Source organism: Malaclemys terrapin, chromosome 5 (genome assembly GCF_027887155.1).
Source record: "Malaclemys terrapin pileata isolate rMalTer1 chromosome 5, rMalTer1.hap1, whole genome shotgun sequence".
Taxonomy (NCBI): Eukaryota; Metazoa; Chordata; order Testudines; family Emydidae; genus Malaclemys; species Malaclemys terrapin.
Window position 1 is genome coordinate 49,644,157 of NC_071509.1, and position 16,432 is coordinate 49,660,588.

The following is a 16,432-nucleotide window of genomic DNA, read 5'->3' on the forward strand; positions in this document are numbered from 1 at the left end:
GGGTTGTTCTAACTTACACTCGAGCCAGGGCAGCTTGAGAATGTGGGAGCTGTAAATGGCCCCCTTCATCCTGTGATGTGCAGATCTTGTCATAGGACATAAATGGACATAATCAGTCTGGTTGTCCTAACACGGTATCCACTACTGGTTGTTTATGGCATCTAAAATATACATTCTGTAAATACAGCTTGGTGAACTAATGGTACAAAAATCGGTGTGTTCTTTTCTTAAAAAAAAATAATAAATCCAATATATTCTGAGCTAGCCATTTACACAGGGAAAGTTCAATGATCTCTGAGTTTGTCCTACACACAAAGAATATGAATGAGCTAGAGACAGCAACTTCTAGAGCTCTAAAAGCACTGGCTGTTCTTCAGTAACATCATTACCCATGGTCAATGTAATGTCATTCTGACAGCTGTAATTTTCTAGCAGATGCAGCCTTCCATATTTATAGAGGCTGATAAGAATTCCGTTGATTGCTAGCAACATTTTGTCTAGACTAAAAAGAGAGAGATCTACTTAAGAAATTTGTTTTATGTATCAAAGCAATATTTCAGACCTTAAAGTCAAGGAGTATAAAATGACTCTAAAAGATAGTTAGCTATTAGTGTTCTCAGGAGTTAAAAGCAAGTGTCAATGACAATAATTTTGAAGGAAGGGCAACCAAAACAATTGTTAACTAACTAGAATTTTTTTCCAGGGGATTTTCTCATTGCTGCTCAGCCAAAGAACTTTCTCTACATTTAAGCAGTAAGAGTTGCTTTTCACCATGAAAAAACTCTGGAATGAAACTGAAAATAAAGTTTGCAGTTACAGTAACATGTAACATTTCACAGATTTTTCTTGAGGAAAAGGGGCTTATCTTTTGAACTTTCAGACTGTGCACTGAACAAAATGAGAGAGAGCAACAGTTATGTCCTCTGATACTCCAGCCATTTTCCATTAAATCAACTGACTCATTTCATTTATTTACCACAGTTGTCCTCGTCACTATCATCTTCACAGTCAGCCTGGCCATCACATCTTCTGGAGGCCAAGACACACCTTCCAGAACGGCACTTGAAGTGACTGGGTGAGCACTCTGTCAATGTCAGAAAACATAACACTTTCAGCAAACTGGAAAGCATTAATTATCACACAGTACTCGTTATTTATTATTATTATTTATCACTTTGACTGAGTTAAATGGGTAAAAGACAGGAACAGAAACCCTGTGAGATACTAAGTTGGAGCTATGCAGAAACAGAAACTATCCTAGACGAAAATACGGAGGATGGGGTGGGTTTGAATATACATCACTACTTTTCCACAGCCATCTCTTCACATACTGCCACCTCTCAAGTTTCGAAGCCTCACAACATTATTGACAGATATTGTTTAGATTGAGGGCACCGCTTTTCTAGTTATATTATCCACTGATGTTGTGTTGAACAGATAAAGGTAAACCATTCAGTGTGTTGATTTTATAACAGATAATATTTAGCAATTACATTGCCTTTTTTAAAATTCAGAGTCCTTAATAAGTATTCACCAATTAATCCTCACATCACAATGGCCAGAAAGGATTTTCAGAAGTGCCTTAGGGGAAAAAAGTACCATTGAAAGTCAATTTGGATTTTTGCTCCTAAGTCACTTAGGGCTAGATTCACAAAAGGATTTAGGTGCCTAACTGCCATTTTAGGTACTTAAGTCCAACATTTAGATGCAATTGAGATCCTTACAACCCCTGCTCAGCTGCCACCTAACCCTGGAGCCACCTAAAGTCCCTAGGTAGCTGAGTTTCCACCATTTAACTCCCCAAGGCACCTAGGTTTCCACTAGTGAGTATGCACACAGTTGCCTCAGTCTAGGCAGCTTGGCTCCTAACTCTGGCCTAAGTCCCAGTGGGATCCTCAAACAAGGGGTCCCTCTGCCTATCTTTCTGTGAACCCAATCCAGTAGAACTTCTCAGTTATACACTTATACACATACAAAGTTACAAATAAAACTCGTGACCTTAAGAAAATAGCAATGTTTTCCACTTTCTTTTAAACAAAAATAATTATGTTGACTATCACTGCTTGGGGATAAAGTCTGCTGTGAGTAAATTCATTTGAGTTCACTGGGCATGCCATCTTGGAGCAGTTCATTCTTGGATTCATCACGTACTGTAAGGTAGCTGTTTTGGGGAGGTTAAATGATTCAATACTGTAGTGTTTTTGCCAGCTATAGTTTAAGTGGGCAAATCACCTATATTCTGTAATCATTAATAGGACTCCGTGTCTGTCACGGAGGTTGCGGAAGTCATGGATTCCGTGACTTTCCGCGACCTCTGTGACTTCTGCAGAGGCCATTGTGGCTGACCCCAGGGCTGCCCAAGCAGCTGGTTCAGGGGCCAGCTGCTCAGCTGGTTCAGGGGCCAGCTGCTCAGCTGGCCCTGGGGACAGCCACACCACCGCAGCTGGAGCAGCTCTGCAGCCAGCCGCTCAGGCAGCCCTGCTGCCAGCTGCACCGGCTGCTAATGGCCCCCAACAGTGGTCCCCAGTGCGGCCGGAGCAGCCACTGCTCTGACAGCCACCAGCAGGGGAGCGGCTGGAGGGGTCCCCCAGGGTGCCCTCCCTGGGGCGGCTGGAGAAGCGGCCCCCCGGGGTGTCCTCCCTGCAGCAGTACTCCCTCCCCCCCCGCAGCAGCCTCCCCAAGATTTAGTCAGGGGTATTTATAGTCTAAGTCATGGACAGGTCACAGGCCGTGAATTTTTGTTTACTGCCCGTGACCTGTCCATGACTATTTACTAAAAATACCCATGACTAAATCGTAGCCTTAATCATTAAAATTTAAAAGGATCTCAAAGGCCTAATTTATTTTGCTGTAGTGTCCTTCCGAAATATTTATTATAGTATTTTAAACTTTCCAAGAAGGCTTGTCTTTCTAACTAACATTGGCAGCTGGTGCAAATCTTTCATTAAACAAATATGAAATATTAGCAGTGAGCCAGCCTAAGGATAACTTTGATAGCAGTGCTTTACTAAGCAATTAGGCTATTTATAAAGGAATAACTAACAGTATACATTTCTCTTTTGATTTGTTCTACAAGGGTGTCTAACCCATACTGTCAGTGACAAGATAATAAATGGACAGCCTGGTAGTCAGCCCAGTAGCCACATTCTATCTTACTAATTTAACTGAGATGTTCCTGAAAGGGACTTTAAAGGAGATGCTGAAAAAATGTGTGCACCCAATTTAACTCTGTAAACATTTCACAACTGTTTTTAAACATTAATTTAAAAATGTATCCAATTACATCCTACCACTCAAAACCAAAGTTTTTACTTCACACAGAGGAGGGATAGAAGTTAATTTATACACTGCAGATTAACACCACATTATTTTTCCTACAACTGGGGATTTTCACTAGGATTCCTTGCAGCAGAAGTTTGATTTTATTTCCCCTATATAGTACCTTCTATTAATGGATGATTATTTTACCCCACCAGATTGCTGCAGGGCATAGCTTAAGGCTGAATTTACTCTTATGTCTTCTAGCTTCTCAATATAAACTATTTTATTATTATTACATGATTTATGCATATCTTTCATGGTGATTTGGGCACACAGACATTGGTGCAGAGTGTAGAGTACAGGAAGTAATATGTTCTCACTGTCCTGGTCCACTCAGAAGACTGTCAGTCATATTCTGCACTAACCAGGCCAGTCCAGGTAGGGCATGTTGCATTATCCTAATCTAGAGAGAACAAAAGTGTGTACAAATGGAGTTTGGTCCATACTGTGAAGGTATAAAAAAAAGTGGATTTGCTCACTAATGCAATCTTAAAATCCAGGAAGCAACAAAGACTTTATAAGGCCTCCTGAATGTGAACCAAATTGGTGATCTGCAGATAAACACCTTGGATGCAGCTATACCCTTTGATGAACCATCAAATGCTTCCCTATCCAAGTCAGCATCCTATCTTTCTTATCTAGCTGGATTGTAAAACAACTGGCTTTAAACTTTCAGAGTAGCAGCTGTGTTAGTCTGTATCCGCAAAAAGAACAGGAGTACTTGTGGCACCTTAGAGACTGTGGAAGCAGAGAAAGAACTGACAGGAAGGGGATTGCAATGCATGACAGTTTGTTAGCAAGAGTCAGGCTAACTGTAAACCTAATAACGCAAGATTTGTAGAAGCGAGGAATGTGTGAGGCGAGTGGGAAAGAACTGTGTGAGAAGTTGTTGCGACCTTGTGTAGATAATATGGAATGTGGACTAAGAGTCTACATTAGTGAGCAAAACAAGATATCAGAATGACCTATGTATAAACAAAATGCAGCTGTTGCTCATTATTGTCTGTAACAAAAGGTATAAATGCTTGCTGTAATTGTTTACCTGTTGAGAGACCTGTTTAGCTCTCTCCCCCTATGCAATTGATAGAGAGAAAATAAAGTATCTGATTTGCTATACCCAAACAAAAAGTGAGAACTCTGTTATTCTCTGACAATTTGGGGGCTCGTCCGGGAGGGCAACGCCCACAGAAGCACCAGCAGCTGCTACGGATCGTTCCCCTTCGAACCCCATGGCGCCACAATAGAGGTAGGAGACCTTTTGAAATCTCTATTGGGGTGTCGGAGGAGGACTGTCCGTGGGGCTGTCTGTCCCTGTTGGGCTCACGCCATCCGAACTTATTGACTGTGCAGCAAGGTCAGATGCAGAGCGGTTCTGGGGAATTGTTTTGCCGCCCCCAATAAGGTAGTTGTATGCGGTTCTGGGGACCTGTTAGTTTGGCCGCCCCCATTATGCATATGAGAGATGCATAGGTATGCACCGGTGCAGAGGGGTTGTTATCGCCTCAAGAGGGGTTGTTACCGCCTCATAGTGTGTTGAGTCCGGACAGAGGGGTTGTTTACCGCCTCAAGAGGGGTTGTTACCGCCTCATAGTGTAGACGCATCGTGGTACTTGGGAATAGTACCTGGAAATAGAGGCCTGTGTGTGTGTGTGTGTGTGTGTGTGTGTGTGTGTGTGTGTGTGTGTGTGTGTGTGTACACCAGTGTGAATTGAGAGTTACCGGAAGATGCCCAGAGTACTCTGCGAAGTCTTTTGGCTCATGACCACAACTACTCTAATGCAAGCCCGGTAACTAGAGGATCTTTCAGGAGATCCGACCCACGGTGGGCTAACTCGGCCTGGCATCATCCGGCGAGGAGGCTACCTGGGTCTAGGAGTGTGTGAACCCATCTTCCCTCCCCTTTTCTTCTCTGTGTGAGCCACTGACAGTCTGATCATCTCACTGGATGCAACAGAGTAAGCGGCGCCGTCTTTCTGAGACTAGCCGACGCTCTTTGCTGAAGGGAGGTGTAGGAGGGTCGTGGCCATCCTCGTTAGCCTCTCCTATGTGAGTATCCTGTAGGGAGAGATCCTTAGTTTATGTGCTGCTAGTGCGGACAGGGCATCCTCCCTGTGTGTGTGATTGGAAAATGGGTGGGAGACAGTCTAAGCATTCCCTCTCACCCCCTAAGGGTACCCCATCTGATTTCATGTACGTACATTATGGTCCTAAAGCCTGCAGGTATTTAGAGAATTGGAATCATTACACGCGTCAAAATTCATCTAAACAATGCTCACTAGAAGGTACCTTCAATCTAGATAAGATCATACATCTCAGAGGAGCTTTTAATCACCAAAAAGCCTCTGACACACAATGGGAGCAATTTGTCTATTGAGGAAAGGAACGGGTTAATTTGAAATTCAGCTTGGTCCAGAGATAAAGAGAAAGTTAATCTGCGTTCAAGGTCAAGAATCAATGCAGACCAGGCTAAGTACAAAGCAAAACTGCTTTCGGCTCCAGCTGGCTGTGAAAAAAACATAGACAGAGTCAAACCAAAGGCAATACAAGTTACAGTGCTGAGATTACATTTGCAAAGCTTAACTGTCCAGTGAGATCCAACAGTCTGCCTTTGCAACCCTGGAGCCGGCGTGGTTTGGAGATGCTGAAGAAGCCTCCAGGCAGCTGGCCTGGACTGGAATCACTGAAAAGACGCCCCAGGAGACCCCAGGGTGTAAAAGAACTGCCCTCCCAAGAGAGGAAGCAAGTTGGAGATTGCACAGCACCTTCTCTGAATGTTATACACAGACATGGCCAGTCTGGACGTACGTGTGTGAGTATGACATTGTGCCTACTCTCAGCTGCAGTAAGTCTGAGAACCGGAGAGGGATTTAGCATTCCTCTCTCCACCCCGGTTGACCAGGAAGGGTGTCAGGTGGATCCACACCAGTCGTAGCAGGACTGGGCAATAGAGAAGTTGGAGTAATAGGAAGAGTTGTGTACTTGATAACTAGAATTGAGCAATTAAGAGCATAGATCATGAACCAGGCAGCAGCTCAACCCTACGCCCAGGGCAAGTTGCAAGCCTTGAGACAGGACTTCCAGGCAAAAAAGGAAGCACTGGCTAAGCAAGTACCGGTCCTTCAGGGACTTGTCAGAATTTAACCATTTGTGTTTGCATATGCTGTAACAGCAGTGTGTTTGCCACAAGAGAAAACTGAATAGTTAAATGCCAATGAGCCATGCATTTTGCCCAGGTGGCAAGCCTCATGAGGGAGGACTCGGGTAGCCTTGTGAGTAAGAATGTTTAAGGGAAGAGACCAGGAAGGGTGGGGCTAGTTGAGAAGCCCACCCTCCTAACTAAATTGGTAGTGAAAAAGCCGGTGCCCATGGAAGGGACGGTTCAGCGAGAAAAGCAGGATTGGGCCCAAGCGGGCAGGCAACAGATAGAGAGATTGGAAAACAGGTTGGAAACTTTGAGGGCATAGTGGAAGGAAAGGAGTAAGTAATTATAAGCATGGGGATTTCAAATCCCCAGGATAATAATTGGAATGGTAAAATGTGTGTAAGACAGAGTCTTTGTACCAAGGTGCAACGCTCTCCTTTCTTCTGCAGAATAAAGCAACTCTTCCTTATCCCTGTCTGGCTGTTATTGGCTCTCAGCTAGGTGGACCCGATATTTCGGTGACAGTTACTGGCAACTCCAGTTAATGAATTTCTGTCTTATACATTTGGGCATTAGGTGTGTGGACGGAACTGAGCCTCTCATTCGTAATTCCTCAGAGTGGAAGCCATCGCGTGCAATGAAGCTCTGAGGTCTAATTGGGATCCTTCTGTCCCGGTCCCCTATAGCGGTCAGTATTAGTAGAAATTCCTGTAATAAGATCTTATTAGGCCATAATTCCCTCTGTTCTCTGTGTAATTCTCTCTTAGAGTGTCAGCAGGCAGATGGGTGGGTCTCTGGTAAAACCCTCAAAGGATAGCCCTTTGAATTATATGTTAAGTAAATGGCCTTCAGAAAAGAATGTCGAAGAGATGCTTGTTGCAGCTTTGCACCCAGGATTGGCCAGCCCTGGGCACTGATTGGCCCGAATCCAGATCTTTTGACATTCCGACTTACTTAACTCCCTTGCGCCTGGTACAGGAAAACCAGGCACCGGGACAAATAGATTATTGGTTTTTGTGGGATCTGTGTTTTATAAGTTTGAGATGAATTGGTATTGTTTAAAGTTGCAAAAACCGAGAATACTTTTGCCAGACACAGGAAACTAGTGTTGTTTAATATGGTATTTTATGGCATTTAATCCTTAAGGTGACTTAATGCTTTACAAGATTTAAAATGTTTTAACTAAAGACCAAAGGTTATGGCTGCAGCAGGGTTGTCAAAGCCAGGAGAATAAAAGATTTGAATTTGTTTTTGGGTAACAAAATAGCAGATAAAAGATCTGGTAAACAGAGAGAAGGACAGTGCCCCTGGCTCTGTGTGGTCGAGCTGTCACTTTACTAGGGGTGCATGGAGGTTTTGTAAGCACAAAAGAAATAGTTACACCTTGTGTAAAAATTGATGTGGCTAGTGTTGTGGAAATTGAATTGTGGAGAGGATGTGCATTTTCCCCAGAATATGTGCACTGTGTATTGTAGTAAAGGTAAAAGAAATGCAAACCTACCAATATAGGTTGTGTTGTCTTTTTCAGATCACTGTGTGTTTGAAAGCAGACGTTAGAAGTAAAAGGCAATCAAAAGTCTGGGAAAGTTAATTGTGTCCCTTTTTAAGTAAGAATCTTTAAGCTGTGGATAGCTTTGGATCTGGAAGCAAGCCAGAAAGCATCCGTATTAATGCAATTTTCTAACTAATAAGGTAGAAGCCACTGAAACCTGGGCTGCCTATGAAACAAATACAAGGAAATATGGGGTAATTCTTCTGTTTTGTCTAAAATCAACAAGAGTATGTGTATATAAAGGAAATATTTTAAGCAATGATTGACTACCCAGAAGGGGTAGACCTCTGTTCTTTTGTCTTTCAGATCATCAGAGAAAACGGATGCCAGCTGAACAGCATTCAATGTACCATGTATTTACTGGCACAATAGGAATTATTTTTGTGTTCTATGTCCTGTCTTGTGGTGTTTGTCTTGTGGCCAGAATTGTTGGGTTTAATATTTTCATAAAAGACAGTCTAGTTCAAAATTAAATAGAAGGGTTAAATCAAAAAGCAGATACTTGTTTTATTCAACTTGGAATACAAAGTGTTTGGATAAATCAGGAAAATATGATATACTAAAGTCTGATACATTTGCTTAAGTAAGAAAAAGAAACTTCATTGGCCAGATTTTTTTAATTGAAAAATTGTTGTTAAAATTTGCATACCAATAGTCTTTGGAAGCAAGGACATGGAAGGTTAACCCACTCCCCATATTGCACATGGGCTCCTTCTGGCTACCTCAGATTTCTAGCCAGAAGGTGGGGAGGGAGGAAAGCTATTGGACACCAGAGGTTGTACCGAGTGGATTCCTCAAAAGTGGGTGTGCTTGTCCTGGTTTGTTGCTCCAAAGCTCTGTAATAAAGTTATTTTACTGGAAGGGTGTACATGGCATACATTGAGTAATAAGACTAATGTACTGTATAATGGCAATGTGTATGTGTTCATTGTTGGGAAAAGGTGTATGGGTGAAGAGTGGAAGTTTCCTTTGTAGGTTAAAAGAAGTCAAGAAGGGAAAAAGGAAAAAGAACAGAATGAGTTAACTGGAAAAAATAGCTAGCAAGCTCAGTCCAAATATAAGACGCTGGCCCCATCCAAGGACACTGCCCACAGCTAAGACTTGGCTGACAGCCAAGAAAAGGGGGGCCTGAATGTGCTCAAGCAACTATGAGATCTGCAAAACACTGCCAGGCATTAATAAAATGTGTTAGGTTTCTTTTCTCACAGATAAAAGAAGTGCTACCCAAAGACCCTAGCAGCCCTGCCGTTCATTGAAACAAGGAGACTGAGTCTATGTAAAGTCCATCAACAAAAGACTGCTTTGGCTCCACACTGGAAAGGCCCTTTCCAAGTCCTGTTAACCACCAACACCGCTGTGAAGTGCCAAGGACTGCCTACCTGGACCCATGCTTCTCACTGTTAAAAGATCCCTTCACCTCGGGAGGACTCTCTGACTGATAAGCCTTCTAGCTCTGCTGTGCCTTCTGGACAGCAGAAAAATGGAAAAAAAGACAAGGTGAAGTGCTAGTAACCTCTCCCTTGTCCACTGACAGACCTATTGTGCCTTTGGATTTTTCTAGAAGAAGCAAAACCATTACAGGGTGATGTGCTAGTAACCTCTCCCCTGTATAATGCTAAACCACACTGTTTCAGGAAAAGAGACGAAGGAACACTTGCTTCATTGAAACCACAAAGTCCAGGGATTCCTGCCTACAAGAGACATTTAGACCTGACCCTGGTGAAGAAACAAAGAATTATACACTGGCAGGAAGAAACTTGTGGGACCTATGCTTGGGAATGTGGTATTGATTGGATTTTGGGGTTTATTCTACAGGCTGCGCCCTGTGTTTTGGATAAGTCCTTCAGCATGTATTGCCCTCCCTAATTGGATTTTAAATTATAAGTACCAAAGGCACCTTGTTGCCATTGCCCCTGCCATCTCCTCCATTATACTATTACCCTTGTAACACATCCAAATACAGACAATGCCATATATTTGATAAAACCAATGGCCAAGGCCTTCACACTTTAGTGATTTATTTAAATATTGTTTGAAAAAAAATGTTTAAGGTTCAGGATATCCTATATAAGTGAACAATTGAATGGAAAAGAATGGATCCGTGGAGATAAAAATATATGATATCACTACCAGTGAACCCCAAGAATCTGTAATTGCAATTGATCGGTTCTATAGCGAATGTTCCTGGAATTTGCACTGTGTTAAATGAGAGAGGCCCTTATTGTTATTTGGTCACCCAATTAGTGAACAATTAAACGAATACCCAGAGTTTGTTTTGCCACTGGAAATTTTACCTGCATAGAAATTATTCCAGTGACTAATAATGTGACCTGTACCTTATTGCAATACACCCCTTCTTATGCCATTAATATCAATGCCTCCCGGAAGAACATAAAGGTGTTCAACCAACAGATGTGGTATAGTACTACACCAAAGAGAGATGTATTAGGATATCAATGGACTGTGATTAACACTACACTAGGGACTGTTAAATTTTCATTGCCCTTATCCAGTTTCCAGATTACCTCTACATACCCAAATTGCTCACAGGAGACTGCCATTAGATTAGCACAACAGAGGGCTTGGGTTATTTCTTCTAGAAAGAAGAGAGACTTGACCGGATCCCTATGGGATGGGGCCAATAGTGCAACAGCAGTTTGGAATATTTTTAAGAACCAAGAACATGATGAGAAATTGGGGCAACTAGAGAACGCCATTGGCCTTGTTTCTGGAGCACAACTAACCCAGGTGCAGGCTGGAGTTGGTGAGTTACATGTTATTTCTGCCCTTAGTTCTATGACCCAGAAGTTGCTGACAGAGATGGTATTGAATATCACTGAGGCTGGGAAGGCATTGCAGTGGGATCTAGCATGTTCAGAAATTCAGGATTTCCTGAATGACCAGCTAATGGCCATTCAGAATGATCTACAGCATCAGGCTTGGCCCACTGCCCTTACAGACACATCAGGAGTACCATCTGATCTGTGGCCATGGAGACATACTTGGAGACTTTCTGGGTGGAAGTGCAGATGTTCTCAGGGCTCCTTCCAAGCATATGGACCGGTTGGGAGCGGGTGGGCTCCCACATACCGAATCCTGCCGGGTCCATGGGGAGGATGCATGTGGGTAATTCACCGAGACATCTGGAAAATTAGACTACCTGGCATGCCCAATCGATTTTTAGTCAGTGCTCCTGGGATTACACCTGACATTTGGATAGGGTTAGGGAGTCAATGGACATTTTGGCTGTTTGAACCCCCACAGCTTCAGTGTATCCGTAAACTGAAGCCAGGAGCAGTTATTACTCTTCATGACTATGTTTGCTGGGAAGGTAGGGGACAAGGAACTACACTGACAGGACACTTACTTTTTCAAGCTAATGATAGCTGTGTGTATGTTAAAGCCACCACATTGCAAGACATACATTTTAATCTCATTACCACTGCAGGCAATCATATTATTTACTGGCCTGCAGATAGAATTTTGCAAGTAGCCCTTAGGTTCCAGATACCCTTTAATTGGACTAGTTTAGTACCTGATCGATTTCAAAATTTGCTTTCACTGTTACCAGAGGTTCAGAAAATCTCTGAAATACAAGGGCAAATTCACATACTTCAATATATATATCAAGTTGAAAAGTAAGCCTTCAAAAAAAAGTTAATAGAGTGTCCACCTTATGTACTAAGTATGATGTATTGTGTTTTATGACTAAAACTGTACAACAACCTCATCACATTATCGCTATGGGAATGTTATTGCTTGTGTTGTTGTTAGGAGTATGTTATTGTTGTTGTAAAGGACGAAATAATAGTAATACCTTTCATGTCCATGCTCATCATGCATTGTCGTTACATCCAATCAAAACCCCTAAGGTTAAAGCATCTGATGTAAAATCTGAATTCCAAAACTTAATGCAAATAGAGATTTAAGAATGTTTGTTGTACTAGTAGTACAAAAGCGGGGGTTGTGGAAGCAGAGAAAGAACTGACAGGAAGGGGATTGCAATGCATGACAGTTTGTTAGCAAGAGTCAGGCTAACTGTAACCCTAATAACGGAAGATTTGTAGAAGCGAGGAATGTGTGAGGCGAGTGGGAAAGAACTGTGTGAGAAGTTGTTGCGACCTTGTGTAGATAATGTGTAGATAATATGGAATGTAGACTAAGAGTCTACATTAGTGAGCAAAACAAGATATCAGAATGACCTATGTATAAACAAAATGCAGCTGTTGCTCATTATTGTCTGTAACAAAAGGTATAAATGCTTGCTGTAATTGTTTACCTGTTGAGAGACCTGTTTAGCTCTCTCCCTCTATGCAATTGATAGAGAGAAAATAAAGTATCTGATTTGCTATACCCAAACAAAAAGTGAGAACTCTGTTATTCTCCGACAATACTAACTAAATTTGTTAGTCTCTAAGGTGCCACAAGTACTCCTGTTCTTTTTGTGGCTCTCATCTGTGATTCAATCTCAATCAGACACCAGGAGACTGTGGAGACATCTACATCTTAGTCAAATGAAAGGGAGATTAAAGAGTTGAGGGTAATAAGCATATTGCTGATACTCTAGCTCATGTCACCTCACTATCACAGCAATTAGCAAAGACTGACAAAAAAATGAAAGGCAGGATGGAGTTGCCCAACTCCACAGCTGAGGCCCTTCAGTTTGGAGGAGCAACTGTACAAACCAGCCTCCCTCTCTTTATAGGGAATAAACAGAATCATTTAAAGGCAATTCCATTCATGTGTTCCAGACTCCTGATTTGCATCAACAATATTTGGTGAGCAATAGCATGGATGGGATCAAGACATCTGAGGTAGTCAGACGTTGTTGAAGTTGGCCTGATACAGTCCTTTCAGACCTTCCCCCAGAAGGAGAAAGAGAGCAGACAGTAGTTGGCAAGGACACTAACATCTGTAGAATTGGTTTCTTAAGCAAAGACTGGATCACAGCTTGTTTGTTTAGCATTGCCAAGATCTTGGCTCGCCCTTAGATAAACAGTAATGCTTCACAGCAGCAGGTTGGCAGGTCTGCAGGTAACTGGGCTCCTATGCAAATACAGGCAAGTGGGAGGTGTTTTGTTACCCAGATATCTCAAGTGTGGGTAATCAGAATAAGAGTAATTTTATCCTTCCCCAGAATAAAAGCTCTTCAATTTCTTAACAAAACTTTCTCCTAGATGTAAATAGATAATACGTAGTTGGAAGAAACAGAAATTCTCCCAAATCTGATTTTGAATCATTTGCACAGTATATTAGCCATACTGAGAGTTTAATTCACCTACTTGACATAATATAATTTCAAGTATGAAATGGGATCACTAACTTACGGCAAGCGACAAATTTATATTCAATATCCAATTATAAATAATCTAACTAGTAACCTTCCACATCCTCATCAGGTGTTAGGCAGGTTCGGTTGTCTGAGTTTTCTTCTGGGAACTGAGTGCAGTCTGTGTCTTCTGGCCACTGCAGGCCCACAATTCCAAGCACAGATTCACATCGTTCTTTGGAATGCTCACACAGCGTCCTGGAGGAATGAATTGGAGAGGGTGAGTAAAGACATAGGGTGGAAAAACATGTCATGACAGGTTACCAACAATTGCTGGAAACTAGCACTCCTAGCTGAGGATTTGAAGATAGGGGACGGGGGGAAGCTGTTAATCTTCCTTATATGACAGAAAACTTTTCTTACATGCATTTACTTTCCTTAGACTAAAAAAAAAATATATTAAAATGTTTCATCACTGCTGATATTTTTGTTAAGAAAATTATGGTAAGCAAACTATTACCTGAGTCATACCATAAAAGTCACAATAGCAATTGTAAAGTTTCTTACAAACACCCTTCACTCAGATGGAAATGACAGAGAAGCCTTTCTTAAAGCAAAAGATACTGAACTCCTTTCTATGCAGAGAGATCAGGGAAAGATATTCTTCTAGAAGAAATTCTTAAATGAATCAGTGTAACAATACTAATATTTCAGCTACACTGAGACCATCCTCCTGAAGGATGCCAAAGCACTTCACAAAGAGCGTACATACTGCACCAATGAAATATTGTCTCTTGTGATGTGGAGGGTAGCAGCCATAGCACATTGCATAACAACTAGCAGGGAAAAGAAATTTTTGACCAGGGACACTGGATCATATGCCTTATCTTACAAAGAAGTGCCATAGGAACTTTTAAAGTTCATAGAGAACAGGCAGGTTCTAGATTTTTAAGGTCTCTTCTCAGAGACCCACTCACAGGCTGTAGTACACTATCTACTGCACAGATGGTTGCAGGGCTGAATCAACCCTGCCTGTATTTGAACCTGTGGTTCCAGGCTGTCTAGGGATTTCATACCTGGAAAACAAAAGAGCAAAAGACTTCAGTGAATTTTGTAAAATTAAGATGGTTTGAGACAATGTGACCTAGTTTTGAGGGTGTGGTCACTTTAACCATCAACATTTGTATCAGTCTATAGAGGCAAGAAAATTGTGTTGATTTTGAATATTTATTTTCCATCATAGAAACATAGGAATTGCCACAGCAGATCAAATCAATAGTCCATCTAGACTAGTATCCTGTCTCTCAGGATGGTCAGTACCAAATACTTCAATTGAATGGAAAGAAAACCCATAATTGGAAATTTTGCAATAACTTGTCTATAGGCAAAGCTTCCTCCTAACCACAGGCAATTATTGACTGGCTTATGTCCTGTATCAGGGGCTGATATATCTATAAAAATTTTTATTCTAGCTGAGTAACTGCAGATGATATTCTTATATTCATGGAATGGTCCAGTCCTTTTTTGAATTTTACAAAGGTCTTTGTTTCAATTATATCTTTTTTCAGTGAGTTCCACAGGTTAATTGTGTATTGTGCAAAAAAGGGTTTTATTTTATCAGTTGTACATGTTGCCTTTCAACTTCAGTGAATGTACCCTTAGTTCTTATATTATGAGAAAGTTATTTAACAGGAAGGTCCAATTTACCTTCTCTATATTTTGTGTGCTTCTGTCACATCACCTCTAATTTGCTTCTTCTCTATACTAAACAGCACTGATCTTTTTAATCTTGGCTCATATATGGAAGTCATTCCATGTTACTAATTATTTTCATGGTCCTTTTCTGGACTTCTTCTCCTTCTGCTCTGTCACTTTTGAAAAGTAGTGACCAAAACTTAACATGCTGTTTAAACCAAGGTCATACATACTGCGCCAACAATGCATATACTGACATCATAATATTTTCAGTATTATTCTCAAATTTAATTTGGTTTTGGGGGCGAGTTTAAAAAAAAGGTTTGTTTTTGTTTCTGTGCCTGAACCTTTCATTTAAATAGTAAGAATGAAGTGTGTATGTATTTTAGAGGTATATGTGTGTACAGTGCATTCTGCAGAGAAAAGTTGCAAAATCAGTTGCCTGTGTGGCAAGAGCTGGAAACTAGAGTGGATAATGGCAGTTATCTTTTGTAAAGGCAAATGGCATCTGCATATTCTTTTTAGTTAGCCACAGAAAACTATTCAGCTATTTTACTTGTGACTGTAACAGGATTCACTTAGAATGAACTCTATTTCTGTGTCCACTTGAAATGAGGTACAGTGTACTATAAAGAGATTCATTTTATAAGAATGGTCTTGAATCAACTTGCTTTGTTATGGCTCAGCAGTATTCTGTTTCCTTTTAGATGTGCTTCTCCTCCAAACAAGCTTACTACTCTGTGTTGATTCAAATCACATTTGAACAGTTGACCTACATTGTTTTTTAGTTTGGCCTCAACATTCTGAATTCCAGAGTTTTCTGCTCTCCTTATTTTCTGATGACAGCCAGAGCCATGAAAACAATAAAGTAGATTTTAAAAGTTTTGGTCTAGTTTACTGAAACATCTGAGTAACTTGTGCCTTCAACATGTCCCTGCTCCTTCAACCTCACCCCTTCAAAAAACCAACCTTCTCTCGGAGGAGACAGTTTCCAATAATTGCCACAAGACATTCAGTTTTAATTTTGGGGGAATAAGTAAAATGCAGTTAACATGTCAAATAGATGTCTGAAGCCAATAACAGTGCAGATGTTAGCTCTTTGCAATATAGCAAGAAAAAACAGCACATGATTTAGAGGAACAATAATATTGCCTTTTGCTGTTCCAATAAAATGTCTTCCTTCTGGGGTACTGGATGGATTAGAGGCTTGGTAACAGAATACAGAGGCTTTTTTTTACTTCTAGGTCACTAGTTCAAACCTGGTCTTGGTTGTATTGACCAAGGTTGACATTTGCTGGCTATTTGGCAGTGTGTGTGAAATGAACTGGTGGTCTGAATCTTGTTCTTAGTTAATAGGCAACCACAACAAAGTGGAGACAAACTACCACACTAGTTTGACAGAGCCAACAGAAAGTCCAAGGAAGAAATGGGTAGCAGAGAACAAGGATGATGG

The 16,432-nt window shown here is 41.3% G+C and overlaps 2 protein-coding genes across 11 annotated transcripts in view; one reads left to right on the top strand and one right to left on the bottom strand.

Moving 5' to 3' along the window:
• The window catches only part of CORIN (corin, serine peptidase), a 306,982-nt gene that overhangs the window by 62,132 nt on the left and 228,418 nt on the right, over positions 1–16,432 (bottom strand). For 7 of the 8 annotated variants that reach the window (XM_054029070.1, XM_054029074.1, XM_054029075.1 and 4 more), the window contains 2 exons: positions 13,397–13,542; positions 977–1,084 (listed from right to left, as the gene is read on the bottom strand). In XM_054029070.1, coding sequence (XP_053885045.1) covers positions 977–1,084; positions 13,397–13,542 — 254 coding nt within the window. The remainder of the gene's footprint in view (positions 1–976; positions 1,085–13,396; positions 13,543–16,432) is intronic. The other variant, XM_054029073.1, reaches the window with a different exon arrangement.
• LOC128837706 (uncharacterized) lies at positions 5,915–13,379 on the top strand. Of its 3 annotated transcripts, none has more exons than XM_054029078.1 (2): positions 5,915–6,130; positions 9,224–13,379. In XM_054029078.1, the coding sequence occupies exon 2, from the start codon at positions 10,428–10,430 to the stop codon at positions 11,655–11,657; it is 1,230 nt and encodes a 409-aa protein (XP_053885053.1). In that variant the 5' UTR covers positions 5,915–6,130; positions 9,224–10,427; the 3' UTR covers positions 11,658–13,379. The 3 variants fall into 3 exon arrangements, with proteins under 3 accessions (XP_053885053.1, XP_053885055.1, XP_053885054.1); XM_054029080.1 differs by having other exon boundaries at positions 5,915–6,122; XM_054029079.1 differs by lacking the exon at positions 5,915–6,130 and adding an exon at positions 6,193–7,151.